Below are 15,931 nucleotides of genomic sequence, written 5' to 3' on the forward strand. Positions count from 1 at the left end.
ATAGCTAACGCCAACTTATTTGGGATTGAAGCGTTGTTGTTGTATTCTAGATCGTGTATATGTCCACCCTCCTCCAACTCTTGGTCTGATAGAGATCACTTTCATACACGGGGTAAGCGATGTTTATCTTAGCATGTTTGTGTTGTTTTTTGTGGCTTTGTTTCGTTCACTAAATTGGCTTCATCTCAAGATACTTTGTGCACTGAACTGCCCTTGAGCCGAAAGTTTCAAATGTTAATTTGAGATATATAGTACATTATAAGTAATAGTTATGGTGGAAAAAGGATTACTGTAGTAGTTGTAAATTTTTGTTTGAGACAAAATACACCTCAAAATTTTAAATTTTCTTAGTTGATGAATTCAATCTTAAGCTTAAGGTTCTTAGCATTAAAAATACAGAGCTCAATTAAATATGCAAAAAAAAGAAGTGATAGTTCAAGTATGGATATAAGACCAATCCTTCATATTTGGTTAACTAACAAGATCATGAAGATGATAATAATAGTTATAAATTGAGTTTCAAAATTTCATAGCCATATCACAGCAATAAAAGAATAATCTCAAATACACCAAGAGATCTACTGGAATTTGAATATATGAAGAACATTTATGGATTAAAAAAAAAAAGGTAAGACAAACAAATTATAACAGAGTAAATATCACTGGCCTTTTCATGATTTTCATACTTCAAAACGCGCCTCAATGTTGAGTTGACCAAATATTTGTTCTTAGTAACAACAAGACCATGTAGGCTTGAATTTATCCTTGACCAGAAATCTCGAAATCGAAATACTTTTGATAAACCATTTTTTGGTTTCTTTTGAAACTCTTCTAAATAATTTTGTTTTTCCTTTGAAAATTTTTAGAGTTAGAAAATATTTCTTTTTTAATTTTCCAAAATCAAGTTGGTTGACTTCAAACAACAACAATAACAAATTCGTGTAATTTCACTAGTTGAATAAGAAGAGGTAGTGTTTAGTGTGAACACACATCTTACTCCTACCTTGTAAAGCTAGATAGGTTGTTTCCAAAAACCCTCAGCTAACCGACAGGTAAAAAAGGAAGGCAGTACCAAATCTTACCCCTACCTCGTGAAGATAGAGAGATTCCTTAGCAGGTGAAAAAAAGAAAGCAATATAAATTTGTATACATGATGAATATGCTTTTGACTGAATTATATTACATGGAGTTACTCTCCACACACTAAACTCCTCTTTTTATATCTTCCCCCATTCACCAAGGGGTAAGGCCAAGGAGAGTACATACTGGCTATATATATACACTTTTAATTTCCTAAATAAATAGCTTTCTCAAAGGCTGGCTAATTATTTACTATAACTTGATAATAAAACTTAAATCTCTTAAGTTGTTTAGCTTGATTAATCCTGCAAATGCAAACAGAAGAATAAACTTTAGTGCATTAAAAGTGAGGGAACTTCAAGATTGAAGAGGGCAGTTTAGTTTGGACTAGTACCTCGGGCAATTTACTCGATGATGAATCAGATTTAGCTTCCGATAATTCTTCAGATATCCGCGCCTCTGATTTCTCATTTGAGTAGCTGCAAATATGAAGTTCAAGCGTCAGGAAGATATTATATATGTCTTTTCTATGACGTTTTAGTGTATATAATATGACATGTATAGACATTTAGCATTGCGAAGTATCAACAATGATCGAAATGGAAAGGAGGGGAAAAAATTGTGAACTTCTTGTTTCTAGATTCATATTATCTTATTTTTTTACCTCATGGATGTCCTCACTTCTCTCCCACCCCTTCCCTTCTCTAGTTTAAACTCGGTCCTTAGCACAGAAAAGTATTGAAGATTCCGACTTAAGTTCTAGCGCTTAACCTGAAAGCCATTTATCTGCAAATCGTTCTATAATGTCAGACTCTTGTAAAAAACAACATATATGCCTCCGCTGATGGACAGGAGGTGGATACCGCAAACAAAACTATGATACATCATTCTGCTCATACACTATTTCGAGAGGTTTTCTACTTCAGAAAGATCCAATGCAGCACAAGCAGTCTATACATATGGCAAATAAGACAAATAAAATAGGCATAATATATACGCAGGCACTCAAACTTGGCTGCAACTGGCAAGTGAACACTCCAACTTTGAGTATGCACATCTAGACACTTCAATTCATCTCTACTGTGTCAGTCAAACACTCCAACTTACAAAATGATCATTTAGACAAAATTTATGTACCACGTCAGCATTAGGTGTCCACGAGACACAATGGGGACGAGTTGGAACGTTTAGCTGTGAGTTGAGATTAAGTTGAGGTGTCTAGATGTGCACTCTCAAAGTTGGAGTGCTTATTTGCCAGCTGAGGCCAAGTGTGTCAAATATGTATTATGCCGGTAAATAATACATAGTTTCCCAGACGACTGTCTAATCCATAGATGAAGTTGACAAGAAACACAAGCAACATCTATGGTGTGTCTATATAATGTCCATAGATGAAGTTGAAAAGAAACACAAGCAACATCTACGGTGTGTCTATATAATGTCCTTGTAAGTTCGTCCTTAATATTGGTAAGGATGAGAATACAAACAATTTCCACAACTAATTTTGTCACTGGTTATATGAAAGAAATTGTAAAGTTGAATCAGAAACTCCCCACACCTAATAGCTCTAAGCTGTGATGGTGATGGCTTAAATTTAAAAAAAAAAAAAAAGAAACAGAAACTCACGTTGAGAGAATAGTAACCCAAACCAGTTCGACACAGTCCACCCAAAGGAGTCTTTGCTCAAGAGGAATAACGCCATAAGTTATTAGGTGAGCAAATGGCCAAAGTTTCCACCCTGCCTGAAAGAATTAAGAACTGATTTAGTATTCTCAAAGAAATCATCTCTGCTAAACTAGAATTTATACAAGTACCAGAACAACAAAGAGTTGTATTAAAAGAAATTTATGATTAGTTGGTGAAATAGTCTAACAAATACAAATCTCTCTCTCTCTCTTAATTGACGGTGTTGTCCAGTCCAACGTGTGCACAAGTGTTTAGTTTTTCATAATGTATTGTCCACAAATTGATAACAGTTCAAGAAAGTTCGTAAACAGTTCAAGGAAGACGGGTATAGACCTCGAAGGACACCACTATAATCTGTATAGAACACATTTGAAATGGCGCAAGGTCTAAGAGAAGAACAGTCTTGAAACGTTTTGTGGTTCAGCTGAAATGATATATCGATCCAAAACTTCAAATTTAAATAGCTTTACACACTAATATAGGTAAATGAAAAGACATGGAGTACTTTCTGTGCTCATGATGCCAAACTTCTTCTTTCTTTTATGAGTAGTAAAAGTTTACTTTACTCCTTTTGGTGGATTGGAAGATGGAAATTAGGCCGCTGAAACATTTTCTTTGTTAGAAACATGCAGGCCTTATTAGATCTCACGAGTAGCATTGATCAGTATCATCATTCTTAGAATCTCCAGTACCACATGGCAATGCTAAAAAGGATAAATCATAAAAAAAAAAAGACAACAATATATTGGCATTGAAGATATATATTCAGCTTCATATCGAACCAAATTTTAACAGATAAAACAGTAAACATGGACTAACTTCCGCTGAAACAGTGAAAACCAACTCAAAATCTAGAGCTAATACCCGGTTATTCCCGTTATAGCTATATTCAACTTCAGATCATTAAATATTGCAAGCATTTTAAGATAGACCGAAAGAATTCCTTACTGTTAACATGGGCCAAAACGTGGCTCTGAGTTCGCCAAAAATATTGGATGCAGATTCAAGACGCAAGAAACCAAGGACCACAAAATAGATGCTATTCCAAATTGCTGACCAAATGGTTTGGTCAAAAGCAACTTTAGCTGGAACCACCCACCAATCGTTGGACGGGAAAAGAGCCTGTACATTAGAGTTAAACCTTTTAGGTTTCATCAAAATATGTCAAAAGATATGGTTGATCAATCAAGATACAAGCCAGAAATATCACCTCACAAAATTGGTAATAGTAGTGGGAAAGGGAACCATGAAGTGAAAATCCAACAAGACCAGATCTAAACATGCGAGTCCGGTCAAATTCAAGAAGAGGCTTTCCTTCATAGCACTGTAAATTAACAGAACAAAATGAAACAATTTAGACTAATGAAAACAGCTACCAATATTTTGGAAGGTTTAACTTCCATAAACTAATGGTACACAAAAGTTTTACACTATCAAATCACCTAAAAGATAACTACACGTAACTATTCAGATGGTACTTACTTGAGCGATCCAGTCTCCTACAGAGTAGACAATACCACTAATCGCCATTTTAGCTAACACAGGATTTGCTTTCAGTGCTTCTTCATATGCAATCCAGTTGTGCTCCGGGGCATACCTCAGTATCTCGTAAAGGGTCCATCCCTGAGTACACAATCAAGAAAATTAAAACCATACAGGGGAGCAGGCTGCTATATGTTGAATTGTGCGATCATTTCAACTAAAAGATTAAGTTGTCAGAGACACTACACTTTTATTTACTTAATTATATATCTTCAACTCGCGCCCTCACATCCAGACCTGATTCTTCTCCACGGTTCAAGGACGCAAAAGTTGTTTCCGATAAAGGGTGGCGGTGAGATTTGGACCTCAACCCAGCCTTGTTAGCATGTTGAATTTTGTGACTATTTCATCTAAAAGCTTAAATTGCTATGAAGTATAAACTTCTATTTACTTAATTATCACTTCAGTAATGACCATCCAACTTAGTTCATTCCTTTTATCATCATCTATCCCAGTGACAAACCCAATCCTACCATTACCTTTATGATCACCAGGGGTAAAGCTACAATACTATGTACCCGGTTCAGACGAACCGAGTAACTTTTGCTTATACAGAAAATCCATAAAATATATATAATCTTTCCTTTTCAATTTGTTTAGCATACTTTCCTTTTTAGTCCATTTCAAAATGAATGCTCTTTCTTTTCTTCATCAACTCTTTAATTCTTTCTACGTGACATATTTAACACCACAAGATTGAAAGACATTTTGATACCATCTACATATCTTTAGTATAAGACCACAAGATTCAAAAGTCTTACTTATTTTATCAAACTCCGTGTCAAGTCAAAACGAAACAAACATATTTAATTAAAATCCACTAACTAGCTAAACACAAGCTATGGGTTCGGTGGCAAATTCAGACCACATAAACTTCAAATCCTAGTTCCGACTCTGAATTGATCACAAGGGGGGCACTTGAATAATTCCCCCCACACACCCCACCCCCCACCCCTTTTTTTTCCCTTCCTGATATGAAATATCCAAAAGCAAACAAGATCAAAATGATAGAACTTACATGCCAATACTCATGATCTATGGTGAGTAACCTTGTGATGGCAAGTGTACCAGCGCCAAGTACAATTGAAGCATTAAAAAATCTATCTTTATCCAACAAAATGGACAAGAAGCTATTCTTGATTTTTTCTTCAATTTCAGTTCCATTTGATTCTTTCTTTTCATTTTCTTGGTTGGCCTCTGCTTCTTTATCTTCTGTCACAGCATTTATTGGACAAATAAGACTTATTCTTGATGGAGTTTTTGGTATATTTTGTATGGTGAAAGTTGGAGAAAAGTTGATGGATAAAGTTTGAGTCTTTCTGGATTCTTGAAGGGATCTCTTTGAGGAAGAAGAGAGGATATGAGTAGCAAAATTGTTGAGTGCTGACATGATTGGTTTGTTATTGCAGAAGAAAAAAAAAGTTTGAAAGGGAAAAATAATTTGCTTTGTAGGTATTTGGGGGGAGGGGGGTGGTGTTACTCCTAGAAAAAACCAGAAAATGTAATAAGGTTTTAGCTCAAACATATATATTTGTTTTTAAAAAAATTTATTCATCATGTACAAATTATTTACTTAAAAATTTTAAGATTCAAAATTTAATACATAAATATGTACTTTAACATGGTGTCAACGGATATCTATGCCTTTGGAGTAGGTATTAAAACTTATATAGAGTTAACTAAGTGGACGCATTGTGTCTTATGTAGCAATTCACATCTTACTGGGTGTTCTATGTATATTTTGCCACATAGAACGTGTGCGTCTACTTATTTAATTTCATACAAGTTCTAGTACCTACTTATGCACATTCAAAGTTGGATAATATACATGCCATCTAAAACCAAGTTAAAGAGCAAGTATATGTATATTAAATTTATAAATTTCAAATTTTAACTTTGCCCCTATTTTCTTTAATACTAAAAATATATGTTTACTTGTCCAGTTTTAAAAAATTAAGAGATTTAGTTTATATATTATGCTAAATAAGTATTTCATGTACATTTATTTGCAAAAAAATGCAATAGTGTTTCACCAAAAAAATTGGAAAAAATATTTAGGTTCTACCGAGACTTGAACTCGGGCTATTGGATTCAGAGTCCAATGTCCTAACCACTAGACCATAAAACCCTTTTTGACTACAAATTATAACATTTTTATCAAATAATAATCACATGACAAAATAGTTTTATTGCACACTTTTATCTCTAACTTTGATTTTTTAAATAAAATTTTCAAACTTGACATAGATAATCATAGATGTAATAAAAAAGTATTTGAAGAATCGCACATTCGCACTTATGGGAGTGTTTCACCTTAACAAGGGGTCTCAGATTTGAGTGTTGTATGGAGAAAATTCGATTGGCAAGTCCACCCTCAAATGTACCTTGCGATGTGCGATTCGAATTTATTTGGAACTCTAATGTGGATTTCAAACATTGGATGGAAAAAAAATAAAATATTTGTTTAATTTTTAAAATTAGAATATAAACAAAGTAACTTTTAAATAAGTTAAGATGCGTAGTTGAAATTGAAATTGAAATTAAAATTGTTAAAATCTTCATCTTCCCCAAACTGAGAAGTGAGAAAAAACCCCTTTCTGCCATTGCTGCAACTCCAAGATTCACCACTAACCTCAGCAATGGCACAAACAAATTTTCACCCTTCACACAACCAATCACTCAATCAAATACTTCGCAGTTTCAAACAAGTTGGGATCGATTACATCAATCCTCTGTATCCATTTCGCTCTAGTCAGACTCATTCCATTAAAAAGATTCCTCTTTTCCGAATACCCATATCGGAAAAACAATGTATTTACTTGAATTTCACTTCAAAACCCAAATGGGTATTCACTAATTCTAACATTCCATCTCCAGAATGGGTGAATTTTCCTCTTTTTCGAGTTCCCAAATCCAAAAAACTGTATTTTTATGTAAATTTCACTTCAAAACCCAAATGGGTATACACTGGTTCTAACCTTCCACCTCCAGAATGGGTGCAGCCATTCATTGATCTTTCTGACTTAGTCACAGACCGCAAAGATCTCAAACCGTCGCCATGGGTGTCTCAAATTTTGAATCTTTTAGACAATTCACCATTGATGGAGCAGAATTTAGATGTTTATTGTTGCAAATTTCTCATCAAATTATCGCCTAGTTTTGTTGCATATGTGTTGAAGTCAGATTACCTTACAGGTAAACCCGATATCGCGTTTCGTTTCTTTTATTGGGCTGGTAAGCAAAAAGGGTATGCTCATAATTGTGAATGCTATGTGTTTTTAGTTAAGATTTTATCTGCTTCACGTGAATTGGATAGGATTAAGCATGTGTTTAGTGAATTTAAGCATAAAGGTTTCTTGATGAATGTGGCAGCTGTTAATTCTTTGATTAGGAGTTTTGGAGAACTTGGGATGGTTGAAGAATTATTATTTGTGTGGCGACAAATGAAAGAAAATGGTATTGAGCCTAGTTTATATACCTATAACTTTTTGATGAATGGACTGGTGAATTCCATGTTTATTGAATCTGCTGAACGCGTTTTTGAGGTTATGGAAAGCGGGAAAGTTAATCCGGATATTGTTACGTATAATACTATGATTAAGGGGTACTGCAGATCTGGGAAGCTTCAAAAAGCAATGGAGAAATTTAGAGCTATGGAGGTTAGGAAAGTGGAGCCTGACAAGATTACCTACATGACTCTGATGCAAACGTGTTACGCGGAGGGAGATTTTGACTCTTGTTTGGGACTCTATCACGAAATGGAGGAAAAGGACTTAGATATTCCACCACACGCTTATACGTTAGTGATTGGAGGGTTTTGTAAAATGGGGAAGGTTTTGGAAGGGTTTACTGTTTTTGAAAATATGATCAAGAAAGGTTTTAGACCTAATCTGTCAATTTATACTGCTCTAATTGATTCATACATGAAACATGGAAACTTGGATGAGGCTATGAGACTTTTTGATAGAATGAAGAATGAAGGATTTGAACCGGATGAGGTAACATTTGGGGTTATTGTAAATGGTTTATGCAAGAGTGAGAGGTTGGATGAGGCCATGCAGTGGCTTGAGTACTGTAAAAATAACAATGTAGCTATCAACGCCATGTTTTATTCAAGTCTTATTGATGGTCTAGGAAAGGCAGGGAGAGTTGATGAGGCGAGAGAACTCTTTGAGGAGATGGCTGAGAAGGGATGTACACGTGATTCTTATTGTTATAATGCGCTTATCGATGCCTTGGCCAAAAATGGGAAAATCGATGAAGCTTTGGTGCTTTTTAAGAGAATGGAAGATGAAGGTTGTGATCAAACAGTTTATACATACACAATATTGATCAGCGGCATGCTTAAAGAACATCAAAATGAAGAAGCACTTAAATTGTGGCATATGATGATTGATAAGGGTATAACTCCAAATGCTGCTTCTTTTCGAGCCCTTTCAACTGGCCTTTGTCTTTCTGGCAAGGTGGCAAGAGCATGTAAAATATTGGATGAGCTGGCACCAATGGGTGTTATCCTGGAGACAGCTTTTGAAGATATGATAAATGTTCTATGCAAGGCAGGTCGTATAAAAGAAGCTTGCAAATTAGCTGATGGGATTGTGGATAGAGGTCGAGAAATTCCTGGAAAAGTTCGTACTGTTTTGATTAATGCATTGAGGAAGACAGGGAATGCTGATTTGGCAGTGAAGTTGATGCATAGTAAGATTGGCATTGGATATGACAGGATGGGTAGCATTAAAAGGAGAGTAAGGTTTCGAGTTTTGGTTGAAAGCTGAGGCATTGGATAAAGGGTAGCATTAAAAGGAGAGTAAAGTTTCGAGCTTTGGTTGAAAGGTGAGATGGAAGCTGGATATTGGGGTTACTATTGGGACATTCAAGTATGCTATTATGCTGTCATGTTTGGTTATTAGTGAAATATTCTGAAGCAAAATAGACAAAGACGTGACCAGAGAAGCAATGAACATGTCATTTGATAAAGCTATGCATATCTGCCACTTTATGGAGTTCTAACAAGCAAAGCAAGAGGTAAAGTTGATTGAAAATTTTGTCAATAGAGTGTCTGACAATTCATCTTGCTTGCGTTAGATCTGCCTTCTTTTTGTTGAAAGTGGAAGTAGTGTAGAGTAGCGTGACAGTCAACTCACAAATTCTGAAGTGCGATCTTTTCCGTAATTCTGGTTAAGCCTGAGCGATATTTGAAGACGTCGACCCCCTCTGTTGATTTTAAATATTTTATCAAACTCCGTGACAACTAAAATTGATGGATGGGATTATATACCACTCATATTAGTTACTATCTTTCAAAGATTCTTCTCATAAGATTTATGCCTACACCTTATGCTTTCTATCAGTTGATTCAGCAGTTCTTGCAATTAATTCAAATATGGTACTCCCAGACAACTTATCTCATATTTGTTTTAAAAGAGTACTATCACAGTTCCAAGCTCCAGTTGCTGAAGTAATAAGCTGCTGGTAGAATTCTTATGTTTCTTCGTGGAGGTGGTAAGTCATACACACAATAACTGTGCCTTAATCTTAAACCATGTATTGGAACTTAAGGACATCCTTGCCAGATACTTCACAGAAGATGAAATTCAAATGCTTATGGCTGCTGGCTTTTTTGGTGTAATATATATGATGTAAAGGATGAACAATCTTAAACCGTGTATTGAACTTAAGGACATCCTACCTTGCCAGATACTACACAGATGCTGAAATTCAAATGTTTGTAGCTGTTGGTGTAATATGTATAATACAAAGGATGAACATAGCATGTTAAAATTCATAGAACCTTTACAGGAATGGGTTTTTGTAGAGCAGGATTCCTTCTGCTTTTGTTTTTGATAAATGTTTACCTACCTATTCAAAGAAATAAAGAACACGGAAGAAGGAATAGAAACCTGCTTACTTGCCTGGAGTAAGGGGCTCTATTTCTGGTCAATATCAGAGAATGCTTTTCTATTGCAACAATATTTGCCTCAGTTTCTTGCTCCGTTATTGTGAATTGGGTTAATAATTGACAATCAGGAGTTCAGAAAGGTGGTTGCACCATTTTTTTAATGGGTGTCCTAGCAGCGCTATGGATTCTTCTATTTTGAGCATAATTCCTTCCTTTCCAATTTTTCACTTATCAATTTTGAAGGCTAGGATGTGAGCTGTGTGTTGGATACTCATCTTGACTATCTGTAAAATTATATTCATATCCGGTAAGAGTAATGGGCATAGACAAAAGACTAAATTCACTTCTCCAATAGGGGTCTCAGAAGCAATGTAAATTTTTTCTTGATAACTCAGCAAGAATATTACTAATTACAAAAACCAGCTATAAGATATGATGGGAGTGTGCAAAAACTGACTCAGTCAGGTAGTCCTAACTAATCCTGTAGTGAGGTCGGAAATCTCACTAGGTATCCACTTCATACACATTCTGAAGATTACATCAGATAGTGACTACATACAAGCACTTGAATTCAAGTTATGTACAGAGTCAGCTTTGTCTTCTAAACATATGTGGTTTATTTCCTCTTTACAACAAATGATTGATAACTACATCAGTGTGGCTTCAACATATGATTTATTATCATTTGGAATTGTCCCATTTAGTATCCTCCATATTTTCTTTCTCTACATTTTTGTTTTATACAATTATAGTAATGTAGTGTCTGGCTTTGATTCTCTGTAATGCTGATTCACTTGTTCTTCAGCACTCGCTGTTCAACACTTCATTTTATTTATTTTTTGACAAGGGTAGTGTCCTTGTCAGCTTACACACACTTGAAGTAATTCACCGTTCTTTCCCAACTAAAATTGAAAGGATTTATCACATCGAGATGTCGATTCGTTTTTCACGGTATACCTGCTAGTAAAGCTTGGGTAGATGTGAAGAAATCACCTTCTTTTTTTTTGCTTCTGGTGCAATTTGAACACTGGTCTTCGATTGTTTTCATCTCACTTTATTGACTGCTAGGCCACACCCTTGGGATTAGTTTCAACATTTACTTTGATTAATGGCTCCATTTGATAATATGCAGGCAATTGATTCTGTTGTCTTTATGCTTCTTTACGGCATCAATTGTGTAATTAGTTGCACTTTGACACTCATGTTTTAGTTGCTATATTTTTTCTTCCTTCGCCAAGCCATGCTTTTGTTTATCGAAATCTTGCTTATATGTTAGAAGCTACTTATCTAAATGTCTCAATTCCAATCAGGATGTAGCCTTTTGGGGAATATGTACTTGCAGTTGCTGTAAATTTATTTATCACTTATTGCTGGGCCCAGGAAGATGTCCGCATACACGGATGACCTAGAATTTGCTTCTTTACAGATGCTCGCATGCAAGAAGAATCATTTGATATGGAGATAGGGAAGTGGGAGCTAAAACCCAGCAGCAGATGTAGCTAATATTTTCAGCAGGCATTTCCTGTACAACAAGTAAAGATACATTCTCTTTTGGAACTTGGAGTGGACCCTTGGTGCACCTATGAAGACTGGAGCAATGTGACCAACTTGTTTGTTTCCAAGCCATTTCTGAGGTAAAATGTTCTTGAGATCTTTTATCTTGGATGGCTAATTAAATTTATTGGCACATATGAGAACATTACGAGGGACAGTCATACAGAAGTAACAGCAGGAAATTGAGACTTAAAATAATGCCTGCACGTTGTCCTTTTTACACTGCTGTATGTTTGTTTTAGTACATGGGATGAGTGGCAAAGAGAATTTTGCACTGTGCTCAGTCATCTTCGTGTTCTAACGACTAGCATCACTCGAAGGAGCTGCTTTTCAGTTAAACACGTGTGCAACTGCAGTTACTATAATAGGACCAATTTGCATGTTCTACCATCTGTGACATTTGTTGGTACATACCTCTATTGCTTATCCATTCCAGTTTTGTCAAAGGCGTGCTTAAGCCCTGAAGTGAGGCTCAAAACGTGTAGAGCGCTTTGCTTTGCTTAATGTTCGCTTTAGTGTGGTCATCAAGATTCTAATGCATATTTTTTTCTTTCCAATTCGCCTCTCTGAGAGACGACATAAACAATTGATATTTTACTTTATTGTAATTTATTTTCAAATATTTGCGCTTAAAACCTCAACTGACCTTAGAGTTTATTTTGTGCTTTTTGCTTTTGATAACACTGATCCATTCATATTTATTCAGCCACACCATATGGAAATTATTATTTGATGGGATATGCCAAAGACAATATTTGGTAATCACAACGTAAATTTGCTTGCTTGCTATGTGCTCACACTCTCTGAAAATGTTGTTGCATCCAGTGTTTAGGGGAGTGCAAAGCGCTAAAAAGCGACAAGGTCCCGCTTCACGCTTTAAGCGAAGTGCTTTCTTCATTGAAGGGAAGCACAATTTAAAAGAAAAAAGTGCAAAATAAATAGAGACAAAATATATAATCAAAAATACATATTAAAAAACTAGAAAAAGGTTCCCCTTTAGTTGTCTTATCACAAAATAGACATACAATTGTTGTCCTATTGGTCACACTAACTTTTTTCCCATATTCTCATGCCGGGTCAGCCATTTGTAAACACGGATAAGATTTAAGAAAAATAATCTAACATTATATTTTTATCACTATTAAGAAAAAAATCAACTACATTCTAGTCATTGTTAAGAAATAAAACAATTCAGCAATGTATATTTTAATCATTGTGAGGAAAAAAATAATCAGCGATATATAATTTAAATAATCAAGGCTAAACAGGGCAAAGGAAAACAGAATAAAAACAAAGTGGAAAAAAAGAAGGAAAATTCGAGGCTAGTTGCACCAGTAAGAAGAAGAAGAACTAGGTAAGTCATGCCTCTTTTTATTCTTTAAAATCGATCACTTATTACTTAAAAAATATAAAAGTGTTGCTTTTCTCGCTTCACCACCTCTGGTGCATCGCGCTTCAAGCCCAGAAGCGGTCACTTCTTTCACATGCCTTGCTTCACCCTCACTTCGCTTCATCGCTTAAAGCGAGGAAGCGCTCACTTTCCTGAACAATGGTTGCATCTGTGTCAAATCCTCCCAAAATGAACTACTTTTGGAGGATCCTACATGCACGTGGAAATATTTTTGAAGAGTCCGAGCAACATAAATTCCTTGATCCCAAAGACAATTTTGATTTATAGGTAAAAGTAATGAGTTCAGGTGTGCATATATCTTTTAGCACAACTTCAGATATTTCATACTCCCTCAATTTGAAGAAGAATGACCTAGTTTGACTTGGCACGGAGTTTAAGAAAATAAAGAAGATTTTTCAATCTTGTGGTCCTACATTAAAGTTAAGTCAAATGTACAAAAGACCCTTTAATCTTGTGGCCTTAAACATGTCACGTGAAAAATTGAAATTGAAGTGTTAAAAAAGTGAAGGGGCCATTCTTTTTTAAACATACTACAAAGGAAAGTAGGTCATTCTTTTTTAAACGGAGGGGCATGTTTTAACGGCCTTAAGCTCCTTGTTATCAAGAAAGATGTGTCCATGTCAAGTGCTTGCTGTATGGAGTACATTGGAACATGGACGAGCCATCGTGATCTGTATTTATTTATTATATAGATACATTTCATTATCAAGAAAGATGCTTATCATTAGGAGTATCTGTTTTGTGAATTAACTTTTTATTAGGATCACAAAATGAAATATACGGTATCTAAATTTTCAATAGTGGTGAAAGCTAAACCATATATATCTTGAAAAGAGCAGATATCTTTTTCACATTCTGCTGGATCATTGTATCTTGGTGAATGATAATTTGGATGTTACCTCTAAAGAAATGCATAATGTATGGGGAAATTCCTTCCTTTAGTATAGATTTTGGTATCTTTTATCTCTTTAGTTTTTTGTGGACAATGGCAAGTTGATTACTCTGTCTTATGTTAAAAAAAATATGTGCATTTGTTCTGGATAGTGACCTCCTGAAATTGATTTATAGGCCACTTGCAGATTTTTTTTAGATTTGCTTTTTGCTTCCTCCTGAATAAATTTATTAGCTACTTAGAGAGATATTTATGTATTTGTTTCTTCTTGTTTTACCCCCACTCCTTCAAGGGGGACGGGGTCTGTGCAAGTGTTACCTGTTGTGTGTAGTGTTGCATATTTGGGAATTTACTGGACAATCTAGACATGATTGGGGATATCATCTGCTCTAATTTGCCTCTAGGATGGGGAGAACGTTGTAATTAGGCAGCGTCTACATATGGAGTATGATTTTTTCTGTAAATGTTGTTCTCCACTTGAACTATGCAGATGCTAGTCTTGTGTTTTTTCTCGGTCTGGGACCAACAACTACCTTTGGAACTCAGAAATGATGGGCTGCGTCCCTACTCCTTTTCCATAGAGTACACTCGTCACTAGTCAATGAATTACAATTGAGCCCAGTGGTCCTGAAACTAGTGCTTTGGCAAGAGTAAGTGCATGGTCCCTATTATGAATAGTCATTTATGTATCATACAACTGCAATAAGTCATTATAACTTCATGTGGGTAAGTATTTTTTTCTGGACAAAGCTCATTGATTGTCGGCAAAGGAGAAACAAAAAAAATCTCCCCTCAATAACCAATGTTGGAGAGACAGAGAGGATTTAGTACTGCGTTTTAAGTCTCAACATAATTTGATCCTTATCAGATTCTGCTGGATATTGAAATCTTGCTGCATGATAATGTGATAATTTGGAAGTATTACTTCCAAATAAAAGTTCAGAATATATACCCTTCGGGCCGGCTCAAATGGTTTGGCTTGGGACTTCCATAACGGGGGCACAAATGGTTTACCTCTCCTGTGTGATTTGCTAACTATTTCACAGGAGTGAAAACTGCGGGTTCCCTTGTCATAAAAAAGAAAAGAGTTAAGAATATATGGGGAAATACCTTACTTTTAGTATATATTTTGGTATATTTTATCTCTTTAGTTCTTTATGGTATGGGACAATGTTTAGTTGATTGTATTGTTCTGGACAGTGACCTCCTGAAATTGATTTACAGTCATTTGTCATTTGCTTCCTCCTGAATAGCTACTTGGATCTTCATGGATTTGTTCCGTCCTCTTTGTGCTCACTCCCGCGTTAAAATTTCATGTTGTACTCAGTTTGCACCTAAGTTTTTTTTCGAATTATTTAACGTGTACACAGTTGTGGCAAACATCACAGAAAACACACTTCTTCTTCTTCAATAGTAATTTTTTTGAATCTATGGCAATTGAAGTATAAAGCTTTGAAGAAGTTTGATGAAGTGGTCTTGAATCTTGAATATGAAAGTTAAGTTTAAATCAAGTAGATGTTGTTGGAAAAACTTATATCATTTGGGGAATCATCATTATTGCAAAATGAGTTAGTTTTGACAAATTGATAATTTATGATTTGTTTCTTTATGATATTTGAAACTTATATCTCAAATTTGAGCCCATTTGAAACATCAGACATAAACGCCTAAACTTCATTCGGTCGTATATGTCTAAAGTTTATGCAAAAAAATTGCTTGAATTTCAGTCATATGTGCTTGAGGTTCGTGCAAAAATGTCTGAGTTTTAGCCACATATGCATGAAGTTCAGTCGTGTGTGTGACCTCTCAACGTCAGATATACATGACCTTATCTCTAGAGTATTCTAGTAAATGAAATACAATTGAG

The 15,931-nt window shown here is 35.3% G+C and overlaps 2 protein-coding genes and 1 non-coding gene across 4 annotated transcripts; 1 reads left to right on the top strand and 2 right to left on the bottom strand.

The window, feature by feature from the left end:
- Positions 1-1,200: 1,200 nt before the first annotated feature.
- Positions 1,201-5,738, bottom strand: LOC125810183 (protein SYM1-like). Its single transcript, XM_049489716.1, has 7 exons — positions 5,327-5,738; positions 4,249-4,389; positions 3,977-4,090; positions 3,715-3,888; positions 2,707-2,822; positions 1,475-1,559; positions 1,201-1,385 (listed from the first exon to the last, which is right to left on the bottom strand). Exons 1-7 carry the CDS (start codon positions 5,696-5,698, stop codon positions 1,380-1,382), a joined length of 1,008 nt encoding a protein of 335 aa, XP_049345673.1. The 5' UTR covers positions 5,699-5,738; the 3' UTR covers positions 1,201-1,379.
- A 626-nt stretch (positions 5,739-6,364) lies between these two features.
- Positions 6,365-6,436, bottom strand: TRNAQ-CUG (transfer RNA glutamine (anticodon CUG)). Its single transcript has one exon. It is a non-coding gene; the product is annotated as a tRNA-Gln (tRNA).
- A 467-nt stretch (positions 6,437-6,903) lies between these two features.
- On the top strand, positions 6,904-11,958 carry LOC125810107 (pentatricopeptide repeat-containing protein At1g03560, mitochondrial). Of its 2 annotated transcripts, none has more exons than XM_049489635.1 (2): positions 6,904-9,333; positions 11,518-11,958. In XM_049489635.1, exon 1 carries the CDS (start codon positions 6,948-6,950, stop codon positions 9,081-9,083), a length of 2,136 nt encoding a protein of 711 aa, XP_049345592.1. In that variant the 5' UTR covers positions 6,904-6,947; the 3' UTR covers positions 9,084-9,333; positions 11,518-11,958. The 2 variants fall into 2 exon arrangements, with proteins under 2 accessions (XP_049345592.1, XP_049345593.1); XM_049489636.1 differs by having other exon boundaries at positions 11,634-11,958.
- Positions 11,959-15,931: the final 3,973 nt, after the last annotated feature.

The sequence above is a fragment of the Solanum verrucosum genome, unplaced genomic scaffold (genome assembly GCF_900185275.1).
Source record: "Solanum verrucosum unplaced genomic scaffold, falcon-dt-bn FXZP01000281.1, whole genome shotgun sequence".
Lineage (NCBI taxonomy): Eukaryota > Viridiplantae > Streptophyta > Magnoliopsida > Solanales > Solanaceae > Solanum > Solanum verrucosum.

Excerpts from the sequence above, each read along its gene's own strand:
- LOC125810183 (XM_049489716.1), bottom strand. The coding sequence starts at position 5,698 with ATGTCAGCACTCAACAATTTTGCTACTCATATCCTCTCTTCTTCCTCA. Across the intron at positions 4,091-4,248 it reads TAGGAGACTGGATCGCTCAA|TGCTATGAAGGAAAGCCTCT; the intron begins GTAAGTACCATC and ends GTTAATTTACAG. Across the intron at positions 3,889-3,976 it reads ACTATTACCAATTTTGTGAG|GCTCTTTTCCCGTCCAACGA; the intron begins GTGATATTTCTG and ends TCTAATGTACAG.
- LOC125810107 (XM_049489635.1), top strand. The coding sequence starts at position 6,948 with ATGGCACAAACAAATTTTCACCCTTCACACAACCAATCACTCAATCAA.